Consider the following 22906-nt stretch of genomic DNA (forward strand, 5'->3'; position numbering starts at 1 on the left):
TATTCCCTGCACTAGATTAAGATTCATCAAAATTACCAGAACTTCACCCATTGCTGAGCCTGGATACCCTGGTCACCTTGTCCATCAGGACTAGAAGGAGCATGAAACACTTTGGTGGAATTTATCAATAATGCCCGGCTGCGGAGTGTGCCAGTGCTGGGCATTCCCGCTCTCTGTCTCTACATGCTGGGTGTAGCTGGCACAGGTTGTAACGCAATTCTACACTAGGCAAGACGTGGCATAGAATTGCCCGACCACGCGCCAACTACTGGATACATCAGGAGGACGGAACATCTAGACTTAGTCATATACATCAAGCACTGGCGCACCATGGGGCACAACAATAATCATAGGCTGATGATGAGTGCCAGTGTGTGATGGCGCCCCCACTCCCTGGCAGGCGGCGGAGCTATCAGGATGGACATCTACGCCAGGTCTGAGCTAGTGCTGTATTGTGCCATAGCCTGCACCTGATTAGCCCTGCGCGGGTCCACTGCACGGTCAGCACCGCCCTCTCCCCACCCAATCACCATAGAAAGTGGAGAAGTCTCAATTCTCGACACTGCCCCAGAAATTGTGACTAAATCCCTACTTGAATGCCTGTTTTCAGGCGTAAAAAAAAAAAACCTGTGACAAATCCCACCCCTATGTGTCTAATAATTCCCCCCTATGTGTCTGATAATCCCCCTCCATGTGTCTGATAATCCCCCTCCATGTGTCTGATAATCCCCCCTATGTGTTTTATAACTCCCCCTCCATGTGTCTGATAATCTCCCCCCATGTGTCTGATAATCCCCCTCTATGTGTCTGATAATTCCCCCCCTATGTGTCTGATAACTCCCCCCTATCCGTCTGATAACTTCCCCCCCCCCCATGTGTCTGATAATTCCCCCTCTATGTGTCTGATAATCCCCCCCTTCTGTCCGATAATCCCCCCCCATGTGTCTGATAATTCCCCCCTTTGTGTCAGATAATCCCCCCCTATATGTCTGATAATTCCCCCCCCCCCCGTATGTGTCTGATAATTCCCCCCCTATATGTCTGATAATCCCCCCCCATATGTCTGATAATTCCCCCGCTATGTGTCTGATAATTCCACCCCTATGTGTCTGATAATTCCCCCCCCCCGTATGTGTCTGATAATTCCCCCCCTATATGTCTGATAATCCCCCCCCATATGTCTGATAATTCCCCCGCTATGTGTCTGATAATTCCACCCCTATGTGTCTGATAATTCCCCCCCTATATGTCTGATAATCCCCCCCCCATATGTCTGATAATTCCCCCGCTATGTGTCTGATAATTCCCCCGCTATGTGTCTGATAATTCCACCCCTATGTGTCTGATAATTCCCCCCTATGTGTCTGATAATTCCACCACTATGTGTATGATAATCCCCCCCCCCCCATGTGTATGATAATCCCCCCCATGTGTCTGATAATCCCCCTCTATGTGTCGGATAATTCCCCCCCCATGTGTCTGATAATCCCCCCCATGTGTCTGATAATCCACCCCATGTGTCTGATAATTCCCCCCCCCATGTGTCTGATAATCCCCCCCCATGTGTCTGATAATCCCCCCCCCATGTGTCTGATAATCCCCCCCATGTGTCTGATAATTCCCCCTTATGTGTCTGATAATTCCCCCCTATGTGTCTGATAATCCCCCCCTATGTGTCTGATAATCTCCCCCCCCTATGTGTCTGATAATTCCCCCCCTATGTGTCTGATAATTCCCGATTCCTGACTCACCTCCCGATATATCATCACAATATTACATCTGCCTAAAATATTCCATGAACTTCTGTTTGCTCTTTTCGGAACGCGTTTGCTCGTTTTTGAAGTCGCGAGGCTATTAGATTTCGTATTGAGTTTTTATTTTCTACCTTTCATTTCCTTTTCGTTTCGCAACTTGGATTTCCTCACGGTCCTTGGTATTAATAGAATTTGCTTTAATCAAGAAATATTTTGGAAAGTTTCTATCCCCGGGAACGTGCCAAAGACATTATTTATTAATAGGCTACTGAATACAACACGAGCCGGTTACATTCTTTAGATTGTGCTCGTAATAACTTAACAAAATTCTAAAAATAAGTGGGTTTTTGCCCTCCTTGTAGTCTCACCTGAGCCCGTAGGATTGGTGCACACATCCCTATTAGATTTCAGGTTTACAGCACGCCCTTCTCCGCTGGCTCGCCTTCATTCCCAGGTCCAAAATACATCACGAGGAACACACTCCACTGTGTTTTATTGGCACTTTTCAGCACGTCTCGGATGGTTGAAATCACTTGGCCTTTGACTCTGTGCCTCCCGGCCTACCCGAGGCCTGGGTAAACAGCTTAATAAAAGGCATCCTGTCATGTCTTATTACTTAACAATAGCATCATTATCCCCCGTATATGCAAAAGCCGCCACATTTTAATTAAATAAATTTGCAAGTGGGAGCGGAGAGCACACACGGAGCTAACAGTAACTCAATGTATACGTGGATTTCTATATCGAGACACAGACAGTCCGCCCACATTATTTTCCTTGGCTACAAAGACTTGCCCAGAAATGATTCTTGTTGATATTCATCAAATTGGCTTAAATCACTGAAGAAATAATAATAACAGCTATAATTATTATTATTATTGGTGTTCGCGGCTAAAAATAGTCATATCACTTCTCCCGACATGTAAATACCGAGTTCTACATCATCTTTTCTTATTATCCATGTTGTTTCTTCTAGAAAGTAAATAGGCAACTGGGTGTTACCTGTAAGGGGGTGTATCCCTACATAGTTTGAAACTCCAAGCGCTGATTGGACAGTATCTGTTGTGTAGGGACACGCCCACAAGTGCTTACACCTAGTTGTCAGTTTATTTATAGAGTTCTAAAAGGAATGATGAAGAAAAGGCCCAATATAGAATTCTAGGAAAAAGAGGCTCCCAAATTCTTACTCCATGGGCAATATGAGTGTTTCATGAAGTACAAAAGTCAGGAGATGGCACATTAAAATGGTTAGCCACCTTTACGCCACCCTACTAGGATGAGACATATTCTACTTGCCCAACTAAACCTTCTATGAAGAGGTCGGGAGCCTCCGGGAGCGGTGAGAACCGACCAGCATGATTCAGGCCTGTCCATGTGATGTCCTATGTCCTCCTGGTTTCTACAGATGGATGTTCTCTGAAGTCATTGCGTAGCCTAGTCATTGTGCAGCCTATGAGTGGTCGGGGAGGTGTGCGGACCTCCATGGCATGACCCATCAATCACTCATAAGGGAGTGGTTATGACCTAGTGGGCATGCAGGCGGTAATGAAGAGGTCGGGAGCCTCGGGGAGCGGTGAGAACCGACCAGCATGATTCAGGCCTGTCCATGTGATGTCCTATGTCCTCCTGGCTTCTACAGATGGATGTTCTCGGAAGTCATTGCATAGCCTAGTCATTGTGCAGCCTATGAGTGGTCGAGGAGGTGGGCGGACCTCCATGGCATGACCCTTCAATCACTCATATGGGAGTGGTTATGACCTAGTGGGCATGCAGGCGGTAATGAAGAGGTCGGGAGCCTCGGGGAGCGGTGAGAACCGACCAGCATGATTCAGGCCTGTCCATGTGATGTCCTATGTCCTCCTGGCTTCTACAGATGGATGTTCTCTGAAGTCATTGCATAGCCTAGTCATTGTGCAGCCTATGAGTGGTCGAGGAGGTGTGCGGACCTCCATGGCATGACCCTTCAATCCCTCATATGGGAGTGGTTATGACCTAGTGGGCATGCAGGTGGTAATGAAGAGGTCGGGAGCCTCAAGGGAGCGGGGAGAACCGGCCAGCATGATGCAGGACTGTCCATGTGATGTCCTATGTCCTCCTGGCTTCTACAGATGGATGTTCTCTGAAGTCATTCTAGTCATAACCTAGTCATTGTGCAGCCTATGAGTGGTCGGGGAGTAGTGCGGACCCTATTGGCATGACCCTTCAATCACTCATAAGGAGTGGTTATGACCTAGTGGGCATGCAGGCGTTAATGACTGGCCTTGGTCTGCCGGAAGCAATCAGAGTCAGGACCTAACTGGAAGGCCCTGCTCTGCTTTCCGGTGGGATCACAGGACCCACCACTCCAGGAGTTTCTTGGTGGTTCCTTGGAAGGTTTAACAGGGTAAATATTAGGGTCACCCAGAATCACCATTCTGGGCATGGGACGTACCAACAGATGCTTCTTTGGAAAAGAACAAACTCCTATCACAGTTACTGATGATGATTAGACCGGCTCCGGTCACACGGTTATAATGAGGAATATGACAACTCTACCTTCCTGTCCATATTCTTATGATCTCCTAGACGTCTAGGAGGAAAGAAGTCTATTTCTGCCTACTTGATGACAAACCTAATTGATGGCTCCCAATTTAGTATGTCAGATACAAAATACTAATCAAAGCTAGAATCCAGTTACACAATGAGGTTACAACAAATGGCATTGCAGTACAGAATCAGAGAGCAAAGGGTTCTGTTGAAACACATCCATAGTTCTGGCAATAAATGTCCATGTTAGGCAACAGATGCCAGCAAGTGTAGGAAACAACCAAATCACTGGCAGCTAAATCCAGCCCCAAGTGAGCTTTATTGCTATTAATAATAATAATAGTAATAAGTCCTTCATTTATATAGCGCACACAGATTATGCAGCGCTGCACAGAGCTTACCAAATCAGTCCCTGCCCCCAATGGGACTCACAATCTAATCAACCTACAAAGATGTTTTGGAGTGTGGGAGGAAACCGGAGGAAACCCACGCAAACACTATTATTGTTATTATGTGATGATTGAGAAGTAGATGAGCAACCTACTTTGACTACCTCTGTGACAAGGAGATGCAATAAAATATTCACATACCATGACAAAATAGTGCCCTACCTTACACAAATAAAATTGCTATATCCTTACCAAATAGTTAATACAGTGAAGATAATACCCTTACATAGCATCAAAATACTGTAATCTGGGTCACAGATCATTTCCGCCATACAGTACTCAGATAATATTGCTTGATAAAAACTTAGGTTATACATTTTAGTATTGGACACAAACCTTCCCCAGAGTTCATGGAGGACATTTATCAGGAGTTGCACACCAGGTTTTTGACATACGAGCCCTGAAATAATCGTAATTATTTTCCCCTCCACATTAAATGGGCGTGAAGGGGCGTGGCCTGCGCACTAGCTATAGCCTGCCGATTTTTTTCTAAACTTTTTCTGAACTATTCCCCCATGTTTATTATTTATTTCGAAGTTTTAATGTCTGATGCAGATGTATGACAAAAAGATACACCAATTGGGTCTCTGTTCCCCTCAGTAACTTGTAGCTGACCAAAATCATCCATCATTTTTCCTTAATCTAACAGTGGTTAATCTTACACATTACCTATGAAAAATGTTTAAGTCTTAAACTTAATATTAATAAAGTTTTTATGGTTGTCAAGTCACGGCACTAAATTTGCCAAAACGGGCAAAATTGGTAGACAAATGGGGGCAGATTTACTTACCCGGTCCATTCGCGATCCAGCGGCGCGTTCTCTGCGCTGGATTCGGGTCCGGCCTGGATTTATTAAGGTAGTTCCTTCGCCGTCCACCAGGTGGCGCTGCTGCGCTGAAAAGCATCTGAACGCACTGGAATTCACCGAGGCCGGCGGAGTGAAGGTAAGTGCGTCCCGAGCGACACATTTTCCGTTTTTAAATGCGGCGTTTTTTCCGAATACGTCGGGTTTTCGTTTGGCCACGCCCCCCCCGATTTCCGTCGCTCGCATGCCGGCGCCGATGCGCCACAATCCGATCGCGTGCCCCAAAATCCCGGGGCAATACAGGGGAAATCGGCGCAAATCGGAAATATTCGGGTAACACGTCGGGAAAATGCGAATCGGGCCCTTAGTAAATGACTCCCATGGTTTTTATATGTTGGGGGGTGTAAAATGCATTTGTAGGCATCAAGAGCCTCCCCATGGAAACCTACACTGGAGTCCAATCAGTGGCGTAACTAGAAGCTGATGGGCCCCAGTGCAAAGTCTGTGCCAGGCCCCCGACTATTATGTATGGTTTATAGCATTAGTCTTCTCATATGGTAAAGTGACACCATAAAGGCCCCCTAAACCTCTTGGGCCCAGGTGCGATCACAACCTCTGCACCCCCTAAAGTTACGCCCCTGAGTCCAATGTTGGGACAGAGCCTGGATACATCTTGGGATACGTTGGGATCATCTAGAACTCTTGTGGGCCATATATAGAGTAGAAGACAACCCAATTTGTAGGCAACCAAATTCCTTTACCTAGATGTTGATGGAGGATGGATGCCAAAATTACTTTTTTAGGTGGACCCAAGCAACTTCAGTCCGACGTGGAAGTCAAGCTGTCTGTGACTGAATATTCATGGTCACCTTTACGGTGTGTCCTGGGCCATGATTTCTTTTTTTCCCCCAACTAAAACTGCAAAAACTGATTATATTGATTTTGGCCCTATCAAAACTTCAGCTTAATACCATGAAAATTGGCAATTTTCTACCCACACAGAAGGTTCTTTCAAAGCCACCGGATAATATTTTTCACATCAGTTTTGGACTCACCGATACGTGCGTTTTTTTTTGCCCCCACATCCAGCCGGTGCCTGGATCTCACTGCCTATCATTGTCCACACGTCGGCACAGAGTATCTCGTGTTGCTGATCGCCCCTGGTTCCAGGCTAATAAAAAGCAGCTGTAGCATACCTTGTAAGGAATAAATCATCTGTGCAGACCACAGTGATCTTCAGCACTGACCACAAACCACAGGAACATGTGTGTGATCATACATTAAAACTGTACAACAGTCATTCCACAAACCGCACATTACAGAGAGCAGGGGAAGGCTAGGTAAATATGGTATAGTTATGGAAATCATGGAGCAGCCACGGAGAACATGCCTCAGTCTGCTCAGAGACAGATAGTGCCCCAAAAAGCCTACAATACAATGGGGCACACTTACTAAGTAGCTTTCTGTAGGAGTTTGCACGTTCTTGTAGGCTAAAACTCCTTGCACAGGTATATAAGAAGTGTCTGCACCACAAATGTGTCGCACGTGACCCTTTTGTGGCACAGCTGCACCAGCCTCCATGTGACATAAATTAGGGGGCGTTCCGGTGCTCAGTCGGACCGATCGCCTGATTTAATATGCAAAGTCTGTCTCACGCCCTATGTTAAAGGTGCACCACAAAAAAGTTGGTGAACTCAGTCGGGCCAGTGCAGGGAAGCGACAGATTTATGGTTCCCTTTAGCTCTTAATTATTTATCCTCTGATGATAAATAACACATATTATCTGTATAAAAATGTCTCCATTTTGGCCAAACATGGAAGTAAAAGTAAGGAATGCCGGACAAAACCCAAAAGTATCCAATAAATCTGTGGAAAGGCTGATTACCATACTGCTGCTACTGCTGCTATATTATTATACTGCTGCTATATTACTATACTGCTGCTATATTACCATACTGCTGCTATATTACCATACTGCTGCTATATTACTATACTGCTGCTATATTACTATACTGCTGCTACTGCTGCTATATTACTATACTGCTGCTATATTACTATACTGCTGCTACTGCTGCTATATTACTATACTGCTGCTATATTACCATACTGCTGCTACTGCTGCTATATTACTATACTGCTGCTATATTACCATACTGCTGCTACTGCTGCTATATTACTATACTGCTGCTATATTACCATACTGCTGCAACTGCTGCTATATTACTATACTGCTGCTATATTACCATACTGCTGCTACTGCTGCTATATTACTATACTGCTGCTATATTACCATACTGCTGCTACTGCTGCTATATTACTATACTGCTGCTATATTACCATACTGCTGCTACTGCTGCTATATTACTATACTGCTGCTATATTACCATACTGCTGCTACTGCTGCTATATTACTATACTGCTGCTATATTACCATACTGCTGCTACTGCTGCTATATTACTATACTGCTGCTATATTACCATACTGCTGCTACTGCTGCTATATTACTATACTGCTGCTATATTACCATACTGCTGCTACTGCTGCTATATTACTATACTGCTGCTATATTACCATACTGCTGCTACTGCTGCTATATTACTATACTGCTGCTATATTACCATACTGCTGCTACTGCTGCTATATTACTATACTGCTGCTATATTACCATACTGCTGCTACTGCTGCTATATTACTATACTGCTGCTATATTACCATACTGCTGCTACTGCTGCTATATTACTATACTGCTGCTATATTACCATACTGCTGCTACTGCTGCTATATTACTATACTGCTGCTATATTACCATACTGCTGCTACTGCTGCTATATTACTATACTGCTGCTATATTACCATACTGCTGCTATATTACTATACTGGTGCTATATTACTATACTGCTGCTTTATTATGCTGCTATATTATTATACAGCTGCTATATTACTATACTGCTGCTATATTATACGGCTGCTATATTATTATACAGCTGCTATATTACTATACTGCTGCTATATTATACTTCTGCTATATTATTATACAGCTGCTATATTACTATACTGCTGCTACTGCTGCTATATTATACGGCTGCTATATTACTATACTGCTGCTATACCGTTACTATGCAGCTATACCGTTACTATACTGTTACTATATAGCTATACTGTTACTACAGGCAGTCCCCGGGTTACATACCAAGATAGGGTCTGTAGGTTTGTTCTTAAGTTGAATTTGTATGTAAGTTGGAACTATATATTTTATCATTGTAATCCCAGCCAGAACTTTTTTGGTCTCTGTGACAATTGGATTTTAAAAAATGTTGGGTTGTCATAAGAACCAGGATTAACACTTAAGCTTCATTACAGACACCTGTGATATCTGTTATAGCTGATTATTGTAGCCTAGGGATAAAGTACAATAAATTACCAATATCCAGAGGTCCGTTTGTAACTAGGGGTCATATGTAAGTCGAGTGTTCTTAAGTAGGGGACCGCCTGTATACTGTTACTATACTCTTACTATGCAGCAATACTGTTTCTATCCAGCTATACTGTTATTATACTGTTACTATGCAGCTATACTGTTACTATACTGTTACTATGCAGCTATACTGTTACTATACTGTTACTATATAGCTATACTGTTACTATACTGTTACTATACTGTTACTATATAGCTATACTGTTACTATACTGTTACTATCCAGCTATACTGTTATTATACTGTTACTATATAGCTATACTGTTACTATACTGTTACTATGCAGCTATACTGTTACTATACTGTTACTATATAGCTATACTGTTACTATACTGTTACTATACTGTTACTATATAGCTATACTGTTACTATCCAGCTATACTGTTATTATACTGTTACTATATAGCTATACTGTTACTATACTGTTACTATGCAGCTATACTGTTACTATACTGTTGCTATATAGCTATACTGTTACTATACTGTTACTATACTGTTACTATATAGCTATACTGTTACTATACTGTTACTATCCAGCTATACTGTTATTATACTGTTACTATATAGCTATACTGTTACTATACTGTTACTATCCAGCTATACTGTTATTATACTGTTACTATATAGCTATACTGTTACTATACTGTTACGATATAGCTATACTGTTACTATACTGTTACTATACTGTTACTATATAGCTATACTGTTACTATACTGTTACTATCCAGCTATACTGTTATTATACTGTTACTATATAGCTATACTGTTACTATACTGTTACTATGCAGCTATACTGTTACTATACTGTTACTATATAGCTATACTGTTACTATACTGTTACTATACTGTTACTATATAGCTATACTGTTACTATACTGTTACTATCCAGCTATACTGTTATTATACTGTTACTATATAGCTATACTGTTACTATACTGTTACTATCCAGCTATACTGTTATTATACTGTTACTATATAGCTATACTGTTACTATACTGTTACTATCCAGCTATACTGCTATTATACTGTTACTATATAGCTATACTGTTACTATACTGTTACTATGCAGCTATACTGTTACTATACTGTTACTATATAGCTATACTGTTACTATACTGTTACTATGCAGCTATACTGTTACTATACTGTTACTATATAGCTATACTGTTACTATACTATTACTATACTGTTACTATATAGCTATACTGTTATTATACTGTTACTATATAGCTATACTGTTACTATACTATTACTATACTGTTACTATCCAGCTATACTGTTATTATACTGTTACTATATAGCTATACTGTTACTATACTGTTACTATGCAGCTATACTGTTACTATACTGTTACTATATAGCTATACTGTTACCATACTATTACTATACTGTTACTATACTATTACTATACTGTTACTATCCAGCTATACTGTTATTATACTGTTACTATATAGCTATACTGTTACTATACTGTTACTATGCAGCTATACTGTTACTATACTGTTACTATATAGCTATACTGTTATTATACTGTTACTATATAGCTATACTGTTACTATACTGTTACTATGCAGCTATACTGTTACTATACTGTTACTATATTACTATACTGTTACTATATAGCTATACTGTTATTATACTGTTACTATATAGCTATACTGTTACTATACTATTACTATACTGTTACTATCCAGCTATACTGTTATTATACTGTTACTTTATAGCTATACTGTTACTATACTGTTACTATGCAGCTATACTGTTACTATACTGTTACTATATTACTATACTGTTCCTATATAGCTATACTGTTATTATACTGTTACTATATAGCTATACTGTTACTATACTATTACTATACTGTTACTATCCAGCTATACTGTTATTATACTGTTACTATATAGCTATACTGTTACTATACTGTTACTATGCAGCTATACTGTTACTATACTGTTACTATATAGCTATACTGTTACTATACTATTACTATACTGTTACTATATAGCTATACTGTTACTATACTGTTACTATATAGCTATACTGTTACTATACTATTACTATACTGTTACTATACTGTTACTATATAGCTATACTGTTACTATACTATTACTATACTGTTACTATATAGCTATACTGTTATTATACTGTTACTATATAGCTATACTGTTACTATACTATTACTATACTGTTACTATGCAGCTATACTGTTACTATACTGTTACTATATAGCTATACTGTTACTATACTGTTACTATACTGTTACTATATAGCTATACTGTTACTATACTGTTACTATCCAGCTATACTGTTATTATACTGTTACTATATAGCTATACTGTTACTATACTGTTACTATGCAGCTATACTGTTACTATACTGTTACTATATAGCTATACTGTTACTATACTGTTACTATACTGTTACTATATAGCTATACTGTTACTATACTGTTACTATCCAGCTATACTGTTATTATACTGTTACTATATAGCTATACTGTTACTATACTGTTACTATGCAGCTATACTGTTACTATACTGTTGCTATATAGCTATACTGTTACTATACTGTTACTATACTGTTACTATATAGCTATACTGTTACTATACTGTTACTATCCAGCTATACTGTTATTATACTGTTACTATATAGCTATACTGTTACTATACTGTTACTATCCAGCTATACTGTTATTATACTGTTACTATATAGCTATACTGTTACTATACTGTTACGATATAGCTATACTGTTACTATACTGTTACTATACTGTTACTATATAGCTATACTGTTACTATACTGTTACTATCCAGCTATACTGTTATTATACTGTTACTATATAGCTATACTGTTACTATACTGTTACTATGCAGCTATACTGTTACTATACTGTTACTATATAGCTATACTGTTACTATACTGTTACTATACTGTTACTATATAGCTATACTGTTACTATACTGTTACTATCCAGCTATACTGTTATTATACTGTTACTATATAGCTATACTGTTACTATACTGTTACTATCCAGCTATACTGTTATTATACTGTTACTATATAGCTATACTGTTACTATACTGTTACTATCCAGCTATACTGCTATTATACTGTTACTATATAGCTATACTGTTACTATACTGTTACTATGCAGCTATACTGTTACTATACTGTTACTATATAGCTATACTGTTACTATACTGTTACTATGCAGCTATACTGTTACTATACTGTTACTATATAGCTATACTGTTACTATACTATTACTATACTGTTACTATATAGCTATACTGTTATTATACTGTTACTATATAGCTATACTGTTACTATACTATTACTATACTGTTACTATCCAGCTATACTGTTATTATACTGTTACTATATAGCTATACTGTTACTATACTGTTACTATGCAGCTATACTGTTACTATACTGTTACTATATAGCTATACTGTTACCATACTATTACTATACTGTTACTATACTATTACTATACTGTTACTATCCAGCTATACTGTTATTATACTGTTACTATATAGCTATACTGTTACTATACTGTTACTATGCAGCTATACTGTTACTATACTGTTACTATATAGCTATACTGTTATTATACTGTTACTATATAGCTATACTGTTACTATACTGTTACTATGCAGCTATACTGTTACTATACTGTTACTATATTACTATACTGTTACTATATAGCTATACTGTTATTATACTGTTACTATATAGCTATACTGTTACTATACTATTACTATACTGTTACTATCCAGCTATACTGTTATTATACTGTTACTTTATAGCTATACTGTTACTATACTGTTACTATGCAGCTATACTGTTACTATACTGTTACTATATTACTATACTGTTACTATATAGCTATACTGTTATTATACTGTTACTATATAGCTATACTGTTACTATACTATTACTATACTGTTACTATCCAGCTATACTGTTATTATACTGTTACTATATAGCTATACTGTTACTATACTGTTACTATGCAGCTATACTGTTACTATACTGTTACTATATAGCTATACTGTTACTATACTATTACTATACTGTTACTATATAGCTATACTGTTACTATACTGTTACTATATAGCTATACTGTTACTATACTATTACTATACTGTTACTATACTGTTACTATATAGCTATACTGTTACTATACTATTACTATACTGTTACTATATAGCTATACTGTTATTATACTGTTACTATATAGCTATACTGTTACTATACTATTACTATACTGTTACTATCCAGCTATACTGTTATTATACTGTTACTATATAGCTATACTGTTACTATACTGTTACTATGCAGCTATACTGTTACTATACTGTTACTATATAGCTATACTGTTACCATACTATTACTATACTGTTACTATACTATTACTATACTGTTACTATCCAGCTATACTGTTATTATACTGTTACTATATAGCTATACTGTTACTATACTGTTACTATGCAGCTATACTGTTACTATACTGTTACTATATAGCTATACTGTTATTATACTGTTACTATATAGCTATACTGTTACTATACTGTTACTATGCAGCTATACTGTTACTATACTGTTACTATATTACTATACTGTTACTATATAGCTATACTGTTATTATACTGTTACTATATAGCTATACTGTTACTATACTATTACTATACTGTTACTATCCAGCTATACTGTTATTATACTGTTACTATATAGCTATACTGTTACTATACTGTTACTATGCAGCTATACTGTTACTATACTGTTACTATATTACTATACTGTTACTATATAGCTATACTGTTATTATACTGTTACTATATAGCTATACTGTTACTATACTATTACTATACTGTTACTATCCAGCTATACTGTTATTATACTGTTACTATATAGCTATACTGTTACTATACTGTTACTATGCAGCTATACTGTTACTATACTGTTACTATATTACTATACTGTTACTATACTGTTACTATATAGCTATACTGTTACTATACTATTACTATACTGTTACTATATAGCTATACTGTTACTATACTGTTACTATATAGCTATACTGTTACTATACTATTACTATACTGTTACTATACTGTTACTATATAGCTATACTGTTACTATACTATTACTATACTGTTACTATATAGCTATACTGTTATTATACTGTTACTATATAGCTATACTGTTACTATACTATTACTATACTGTTACTATCCAGCTATACTGTTATTATACTGTTACTATATAGCTATACTGTTACTATACTGTTACTATGCAGCTATACTGTTACTATACTGTTACTATATAGCTATACTGTTACCATACTATTACTATACTGTTACTATACTATTACTATACTGTTACTATCCAGCTATACTGTTATTATACTGTTACTATATAGCTATACTGTTACTATACTGTTACTATGCAGCTATACTGTTACTATACTGTTACTATATAGCTATACTGTTATTATACTGTTACTATATAGCTATACTGTTACTATACTGTTACTATGCAGCTATACTGTTACTATACTGTTACTATATTACTATACTGTTACTATATAGCTATACTGTTATTATACTGTTACTATATAGCTATACTGTTACTATACTATTACTATACTGTTACTATCCAGCTATACTGTTATTATACTGTTACTATATAGCTATACTGTTACTATACTGTTACTATGCAGCTATACTGTTACTATACTGTTACTATATTACTATACTGTTACTATATAGCTATACTGTTATTATACTGTTACTATATAGCTATACTGTTACTATACTATTACTATACTGTTACTATCCAGCTATACTGTTATTATACTGTTACTATATAGCTATACTGTTACTATACTGTTACTATGCAGCTATACTGTTACTATACTGTTACTATATTACTATACTGTTACTATATAGCTATACTGTTATTATACTGTTACTATATAGCTATACTGTTACTATACTATTACTATACTGTTACTATCCAGCTATACTGTTATTATACTGTTACTATATAGCTATACTGTTACTATACTGTTACTATGCAGCTATACTGTTACTATACTGTTACTATATAGCTATACTGTTACTATACTATTACTATACTGTTACTATATAGCTATACTGTTACTATACTGTTACTATATAGCTATACTGTTACTATACTATTACTATACTGTTACTATACTGTTACTATATAGCTATACTGTTACTATACTATTACTATACTGTTACTATATAGCTATACTGTTACTATACTGTTACTATGCAGCTATACTGTTACTATGAAGCTATACTGTTACTATGCAGCTATTGTACTTATAGTGTATCATCTTTTGCAGCAAACAGATGAGATTTGGCGTGAAATGCGCTGGATCATGGATGCCCTCCAGTATGCAAGATACAAGCAGCCCGTCGCTGGATTACCCATCACAAGATTTCTCGACCTCTCCGAAGAGCAAAATCAGAAAAAAAATAACTCCACCTCCTCTCACCTGGACTGTCTGCCGTCCCCATCACCCTCACCAGAGCTGCACCGGAGGAAGACTACAAGTGGTAAGATCCACAGCAAATATGGGAGGTCCATGGGGTTCTTATCTATTATTATCTGTTACCAACCCCCAACTGGATGGGTGAGTGGGTTTAGGTCATTCCTAGATCTCATACCCAGAAGCCAATCAGAACACACAGAAGTGACGAGAAAGTAAAACCTTGCATCCAGATTAGTACAAGAGATTTAGACTACCATCGTCACCCATTAGCTCCTTCCCATTAAAGGGCATCTACCACCAGGATGAAGGGTTGTAAACCAAGCACCATAACATACTGTTGTGTACCCTCTCTGGCAGAATCCACTTTTCTTTTAGCTTCTTATGCCCTGGTTTATACAAAAGAAGGCTTTTAGAATTATGTAAATTATCCTGCGGGGCTCCAGGCTGCATAGGTTTTATTGGAGCCTGGAGCCCCTCGGGCTCATTTGCATAATGTTTAAAGTAATTTCTTTTCTTAAAAATAAGGGCAAAGGAAGCTAACATAAGATGGGACACACACCACCATGTAGGTGTACTTGTTTTACAATCCTTCATCATGGTGGTAAATTTCCTTTAAGCTGGATGCCTCTATCATTGCTGGAGGAAAGCAATAAAGTATCCAAAAGCCAATAAAGAGCAGGTAAGAGCCAAGGTAACCACTCAACAGTTTTTGTCTAGACTTTATGTTCCCCAACTTCCCAAATGGGTGGCTCCTCGGAGATACCATATCATATCCCCGTGGATTGGGGGCAGATATAACTTTGGGTAAATTAGTCAACTCTTTGGGGTTCAGCTACTATATAGGGAGGACAGGGGTAGCATTCCAAGTCCCACGTGGTATGTTCAAGTCACACATCTGTCCACACTTCCAAGCCAAAACCTTGCGAGGTACTGTAGAGGAATGGAAAGTTATACCCACTGATTTCTGGGATGTTTTGCTGCAGTATTTTCTTAAAGGAAAACAACCTTCAATCAATGACCTCAGAAATGACCTCTACACAAACCTACAGCACTGACTGACCTCAGCAGTGATGTGCCATGTATGTAGAGGTCACCAGAGGAGCCACTGCTACCACCATAACAATGGGGCTCCTGCTGCTGAATTAATGGGCTACAGCCGCTAAAACACTGGGCTACAGGTACTAAACACTGGGCTATTGCCACTAAAAAAACTGGGCTACTGGTACTAAACACTGGAGTACTGCCACTTAAACACTGGGCTCCTGGCACCACAACGCTGGCCTGCTTAGTCCTTCTACTCCATGTAAAGCTACGCAAGTTCTGAACACGGTACTTGGCGCTCTCTCTCATAAACAACCTGCCACCTGTACAATGAGACCGGTGAGGGGATGAGGGGGGGGGGGGGCATAGGCTTGACCAATTAGATTGTTATCCTCTATCCATAGGATAGGTCATCGTTAGGCATTCATTAGGGGCGCAAATTAGCCGATTTGCCATATTGACGGAGCCGGTAGTAGACAGCACCACCAGTAGCATAGCCGCCATCCTGCAGCCACCGCTCGCATCGAAGTGATCTGGGATCTACTCTAATCCAGTGCTGCCACCACTGATTGGCAGGGACACCAGGTTTACAGCCCCATCAAACACCATCCCTTTAGGGCCATATAATTTTTGTGCAATTAAAAGTAAAAGTCATAACTCGCCCTATATGTATGGTTTGATTTTTTTTTGTCGGAGCAGTCTTCCGAGCTCAACGGTTGTAATCCTCTAATTCCCTTCTCCTACTAATGAGGAATAACAGCGACTGGCTGCAGTGTATACAGTAAATGTTACAGGCCTCGCCACTTCAAAGAAGCCCAATTTACCACTAAGTCAGTTTAACCAGAAAACCACTAAACGAAAAAACCCTCCCCTCTAAACAGTTCCAGACAGGTGGTGGAAGAAGTGTGAGGGCAATCCACCCCTTCTCCAGGTCTACGGTTCGGAGCCGAGCATGAAAAAAAGCAACAATTCATCTAAGAAGCTAAAATAATACCGCCTGGATCTACATCGATGACCTACGCTCAGTCTCGAAGAAGGAACATGGCCTCCTGGTGAAGAATAGGTGTTTGCTTATTTATATTTCGGGAAAAGTTGGGATTTCTGTAGGGTTTGTACATGGTCCCGTGCACCTCAAGTTGTTTGCTTTTGCATTCCTTGATGTGGTTGAAGTAGGTCACTTGATTTAGCGGTAAATGTTCTGGAGGTTTGTGGTTTATTTTATTCTCTCTCCCGTTTCTTTACTATGTAAGGACTTGTCGAAGGTTTTTTTTTTTCTCTTTTGTGCTTTGATGATAAAGGAATTGATCGGAATGTAAGGAAACACAAGGGTCTACAAAACGTGAGTCACTAAGGAAGCGTTAGATTAACCGCTCTATAAACATATACACTGTTTACATTGCGCCACATACACTACAAAAACTCCATATGTTTACGAGGTTTGTCATAAGGTCCGTGGGCTGAGCCTATCACCTCAAATTTGTCTACCTGGATCAGAACTAGGCCAGCCAAGGAAAGGTCTACATGGGGGCTCTTGGGGGTCAGACCGCAGACTGTAGACCACATGGAGCAAGTAGATGGCAGGAAGCTAGAGATGAGAGATTCTTAGTCCTGTTGTCGCCTCCCCTGACATTTCCCCGACTGTGTACTGTAGAAGATTTCACTGTTATATACATATTATGATGTACAATGTGTTTGACATATTATGTATATAATGGTGCACATCCTTTATTCTTTAGTGTGTCAGGCCGGATGCTGGGGCCCCCCTGACACTACGGGCCCCATAGTAGCCGCTTTGGCTGGTACCACTGTAGTGTCACCCCTGCATCACACCTAGGAGCAGGCAGGAACAATGCCCCTTCTTCTTAATGCCCTCAACTGGCTGTTATTTGAACCACTGATCTGGATGAACCTTCATTCCACCACTGTGTGGGGCCACCCTGGTTTCCAGGACCTTTTGAGGTTCCTTGTGATGCATTATAGGCAAATCCGTCACTATTGCTTCCCAAAAAGAAACAATTACAGGTAGTCTCCCCATATGCGCATGAACCAAGAAAGTGTGCCCCTAAGTGTGCCCACCCTAGAAATAAAAGGCACCTTCCTCAATTAACTTGCTTTTCTGTGTTCCTCTACAGGCTCTACTGTATAACTTTTGCTCCGAACTTATTATGAACTGTTGCCTGCCCTTACCTTTGGCCCATAGTTTACTTCATCTCCACCCAGCGTAACCTCGGCCCTGAGATCATTTGCCTTATCTGCTGGTGCTTTGTTCTGGCATCTCCTGGCAAGATGCCACCAATACCAGGACTACTTGGAGACAATGGGGCAGATTTACTTACCCGGTCCATGCGCGATCCAGCGGCGCGTTCTCTGCGGTGGATTCGGGTCCGACCGGGATTCATTAAGGCAGTTCCTCCGACGTCCACCAGGTGGCGCTGCTGCGCTGAAGAGCATCGGAACGCACTCAAGTTCACCGGCCTATTCCTAGCGAAGGTAAGTGCAAGCTCCGCGACACTTTTTTTTAAAAAATGCAGCGGTTTTTCCGAATTCGTTGAGTTTTCATTCGGCCACGCCCCCCGATTTCCGTCGCGTGCATGCCAGCGCCGATGCGCCACAATCCGATCGCGTGCGCCAAAATCCCGGGGCAATACAGGGAAAATCGACACAAATCTGAAATATTCGGGTAACACGTCGGGAAAACGCGATTCGGGCCCTTATTAAATGACCCCCAATGAGGCTCATTTACGGGTTTTTGGCGCACGTGATCGGATTGTGGCGCATCGGCGCCGGCTTGCAAGCGACAGTAATTGGGGGGCGTGCTGTTGGACAACCCGACGGATTCGGGCAAACAGCGGAATTTAAAAACGGAATTGTGTCCCAAGATCAAGCACTCACATGCACCGGGAAGAAAAAGGGGAACTCCGGTGGACCTCAGCGCGGAAGCGACAGATGCAGGAAATTGTACCTTAGTGAATCGCGGCAGACCCGAATCCTCATCGGACAACGCACCTCAGGGATAGCGTCAGGACGGGTAAGTAAATCTGCCCCATTGTCCCATACACTGCATAATGTGAGGGATAGGGGGAAGGACAAGCCAAAGTCAAGGTGTGTAAACCTAGATAATACAACAAAGACAAAACTGTAATCCAAAACAGTGGTCAGAGGTAGAAATCTAAAATGCAACCAGACGGCAGAGCAGTACAAAATCAGCAGTCAATCGGTGGTCAAAAACAAAGCAGAAGGTAGGCAACTCAAATCCAGGTCAGGCAAAATAAACACAAAGGTAGGTAAATCAAATCACTGGCAGAGAAACCCAGCCCCAGTGAAGCTTTATAGTTGAATAATGAGATGATCGAGAGGCAGCTGAGCAAAATCACTCAAGTTTGAGCCTTTAACTACATATCAGACAAGCTCTGTCTACAGGAGATTGATTGACATTGATAAGGGCTGCGGCCTCTAGCATTTTACATATGACAGATCCCCTTTAAATTCACATTTCCTAACAGAATATAAGAATCAGTAATAAAATTAGTAAGTATTGTCTGCCATATAAATAGTGGAAAACAAACTACAGGCAGTCCCAGGGTTACATAAAACATAGGGTCCATAGGTTTGTTCTTAAGTTGAATTTGTATGTAAGTTGAAACTTTATATTTTATAATTGTAGATCCAGAAAAAAAAATTTGCCCCAGTGATAATTGTAGTTTCCAAATTTTTTTGCTGTAATTGGACCAAGGATTATCAATAAAGCTTCATTACAGACACCTTACAGCTGATCATTGCAGTCTGGGACTATAGTAACATCCAGAGAGGTCACCAGAGGTCAGAGGGGTCCGTCTTTAACTAGGGGTCGTCCGTAAGTCGGGTGTCCTTAAAGGGGTATTCCAGGAATCAGCATAATTCATATACAAGTGGGCACTCAAAATATAAGCTAATGTGTAATTAGTTGTTATTTAAAATTTTGCTCCCCTTAGCAAATATTGCTGTTGACATAGACTGTAATGGAGAATTAAAATGCTACTGGCCCTTTAATCAGTCCGTTAGTTTCCTCCGTTAGTCCGTCGCAGAAAAGAAGAGGGCCGCTGGTCACATGTCCACATCACATGTCCTGTACCTGCCTGGGCAGGGTCATGTGATCACCACTATGTTTGGCTGTAGTCAGTAGGTTGCAGCGCATCCAGTATGGCCAGTGTTGTGGTGATGGCAGTTACACATCATTACTATGGTAACAGAGCAAGAAAACCTGTTACATCATCACTGGGAGCAGAGCATAAGAGGGAGGAGGAGTTACTGAGAACTAAAGGATCATGGAACTTGTAGTTTCCAGTGGCGGCCATCTTAGTGATAACTCCACCTACTTTAGAGAGGCCATCAATTTTGTAAATCATAAAATCAGACTATTTAAGCTCCGTTTTGTGACTAATGACATTGATTATTGTTGTATTCATTTATTTATATCATCATGGCTTTTTGTGTAAGACGTTCATATTCCCGGAATACCCCTTTAAGTAGAGGACCGCCTGTATTCACGTAAAAAATACTCTTTCTCGATTACTACTCATTCCCTAATATTAGTAGTTGTCAGATAACACACGTCAGGTTTTTTCCAGGACTGCTACTTTTTTTTATTTTTAGAACAAGAGCCTTGGAACTTGATTGAACAAGTCATTACAGGCTCCAGAAAGTGGAATATTTTTTCCCATTGACACATTACACAGCAACAATATGATCCTGATACTTAATCCTTTCTACCTATAGCTGTCTGAAAGGCTCCACAGCCCATTAACTCATTTCAGCGTTGGGTTCTCTCTCGACAGAAAAAAAAAAAAAAAAAAAATTTGCTACAGCGAGAAGACAAATAGGAGTTTGCTCGATGCTGAAAAGAGTTTCTGTTTCGCAGACAGATCTCCATTAAGAGGGAACGCACTCGGGTAAGGAGCTAAAATCACTCTACAGACTGATGAAGATCTGGGGAAAGGGCTCGGCGAGTAGCAGCTCCTGGCAGTCCCCCATTATTTACAGTCTGGGTAATCTGGACGTAAGGACTCGTCTTTGTTGAGGGTATTTTTTTTATAAATTAGCCTCCTAGCAGCGGAGAGGACAATTACTTACATTTCTCAACGTCGTCAACGTTTCTGCAAGCACTTGAACTGCTCTTTGTGTTCGAGACCATGAAATGTTCATAAAGTAAGAAAACCACATACCCCAGCTCAAATTTTTTTGGTGGTAATCATGTGATTTTTAGATACTAGTGTGACGCTCGAGACAAAAAATTTTGATGTTACTTATTAAGGTAGATCCGGTGGTAAGTGCATCTAACACATGTAAGGATTGCCCTTTTTAGGGCTAATACTTTAATCCCCTTTATCTTTTCTAATCTTTAATCAGGGTAATTTGCAAATTTTCAAAAGAGGCTATTGGGGCGTGGAGTAGCCGGAGCTGAGGCTACACCACGCCCCAGTAGCCTCTTAGATCCTCCTACCAGACATCTTCAGTGCACAGATACAAGGAGCTGCGCACACTCATCAGTGAAGTCGGAGTTCTGCACAGAACTCCGGCCTCACCGACGAGTACGTGCAGCTCCTTGTAGCTGCGTGCTGAAGATATCTGGTAAAAGGGTGAAAGAGGCTACTGGGGCGTGGAGTAGCCGTACCATTTAGCCTCAGCTCTGGCTACTCCACGCCCCAGTAGCTTCTTTAGAAAATTTGCATAGCAAGGCCATTAAACTTTCTAAAAGATTTTAGGGACTAAAGGATTAGCCCTAAAAAGGGCAATCCTTACATTCGTTAGATACACCTACCACCGGATCTACCTTAATTGGTAGATCCGTGGTGGTAGGTTTCCTTTAAAGGAAATCTACCATCAACATCAATCCCGATAAACCGGGGACATTACTCATAGATCCGGGCACTGTGCCTGTGGTAATCTTCTTATATTTGTTACCCATGGCCTCCTTCCTTCTAAAACTAACAATTAAAATTATGGTAATGAGTGAGAAGGTCTATCGGACCATTACAAGAGCCCTACTGTCAGGGATCTTACATTCATGAGGTGAGTTGAGCCCATTGCCTCAGGCGGCACCACCTACAGCAATATGTGGGGCAGCATTAGGGGTGATATTAGTAGGACCATTAGGACCTGATACCTAAAAATATAGGGGCACATTTACTAAGACAAGTGCAAACTGTACTATGTGCAGTTTGTCTGTGTAATGTGCAGGGGGCGCCAGATTCAGGATTTCTGGCGCTCATTCCTCATGAATTTGGCGCCCCCTGCACTACCCCAACAGAGAGCACCACTTTTTTTTGGGTGCCACCTTAACAAGGGGC

The 22906-nt window shown here is 39.9% G+C and overlaps 1 protein-coding gene across 3 annotated transcripts in view; it reads left to right on the forward strand.

Annotated features, from left to right (window-relative positions):
* ANKFN1 (ankyrin repeat and fibronectin type III domain containing 1) overlaps positions 1-22906 on the forward strand; it is a 530260-nt gene that overhangs the window by 478988 nt on the left and 28366 nt on the right. For all 3 annotated transcript variants that reach the window (XM_072112310.1, XM_072112311.1, XM_072112312.1), the window contains one exon: positions 15390-15603. In XM_072112310.1, coding sequence (XP_071968411.1) covers positions 15390-15603 — 214 coding nt within the window. The remainder of the gene's footprint in view (positions 1-15389; positions 15604-22906) is intronic.

Source organism: Engystomops pustulosus, chromosome 6 (assembly GCF_040894005.1).
Source record: "Engystomops pustulosus chromosome 6, aEngPut4.maternal, whole genome shotgun sequence".
NCBI lineage: Eukaryota > Metazoa > Chordata > Amphibia > Anura > Leptodactylidae > Engystomops > Engystomops pustulosus.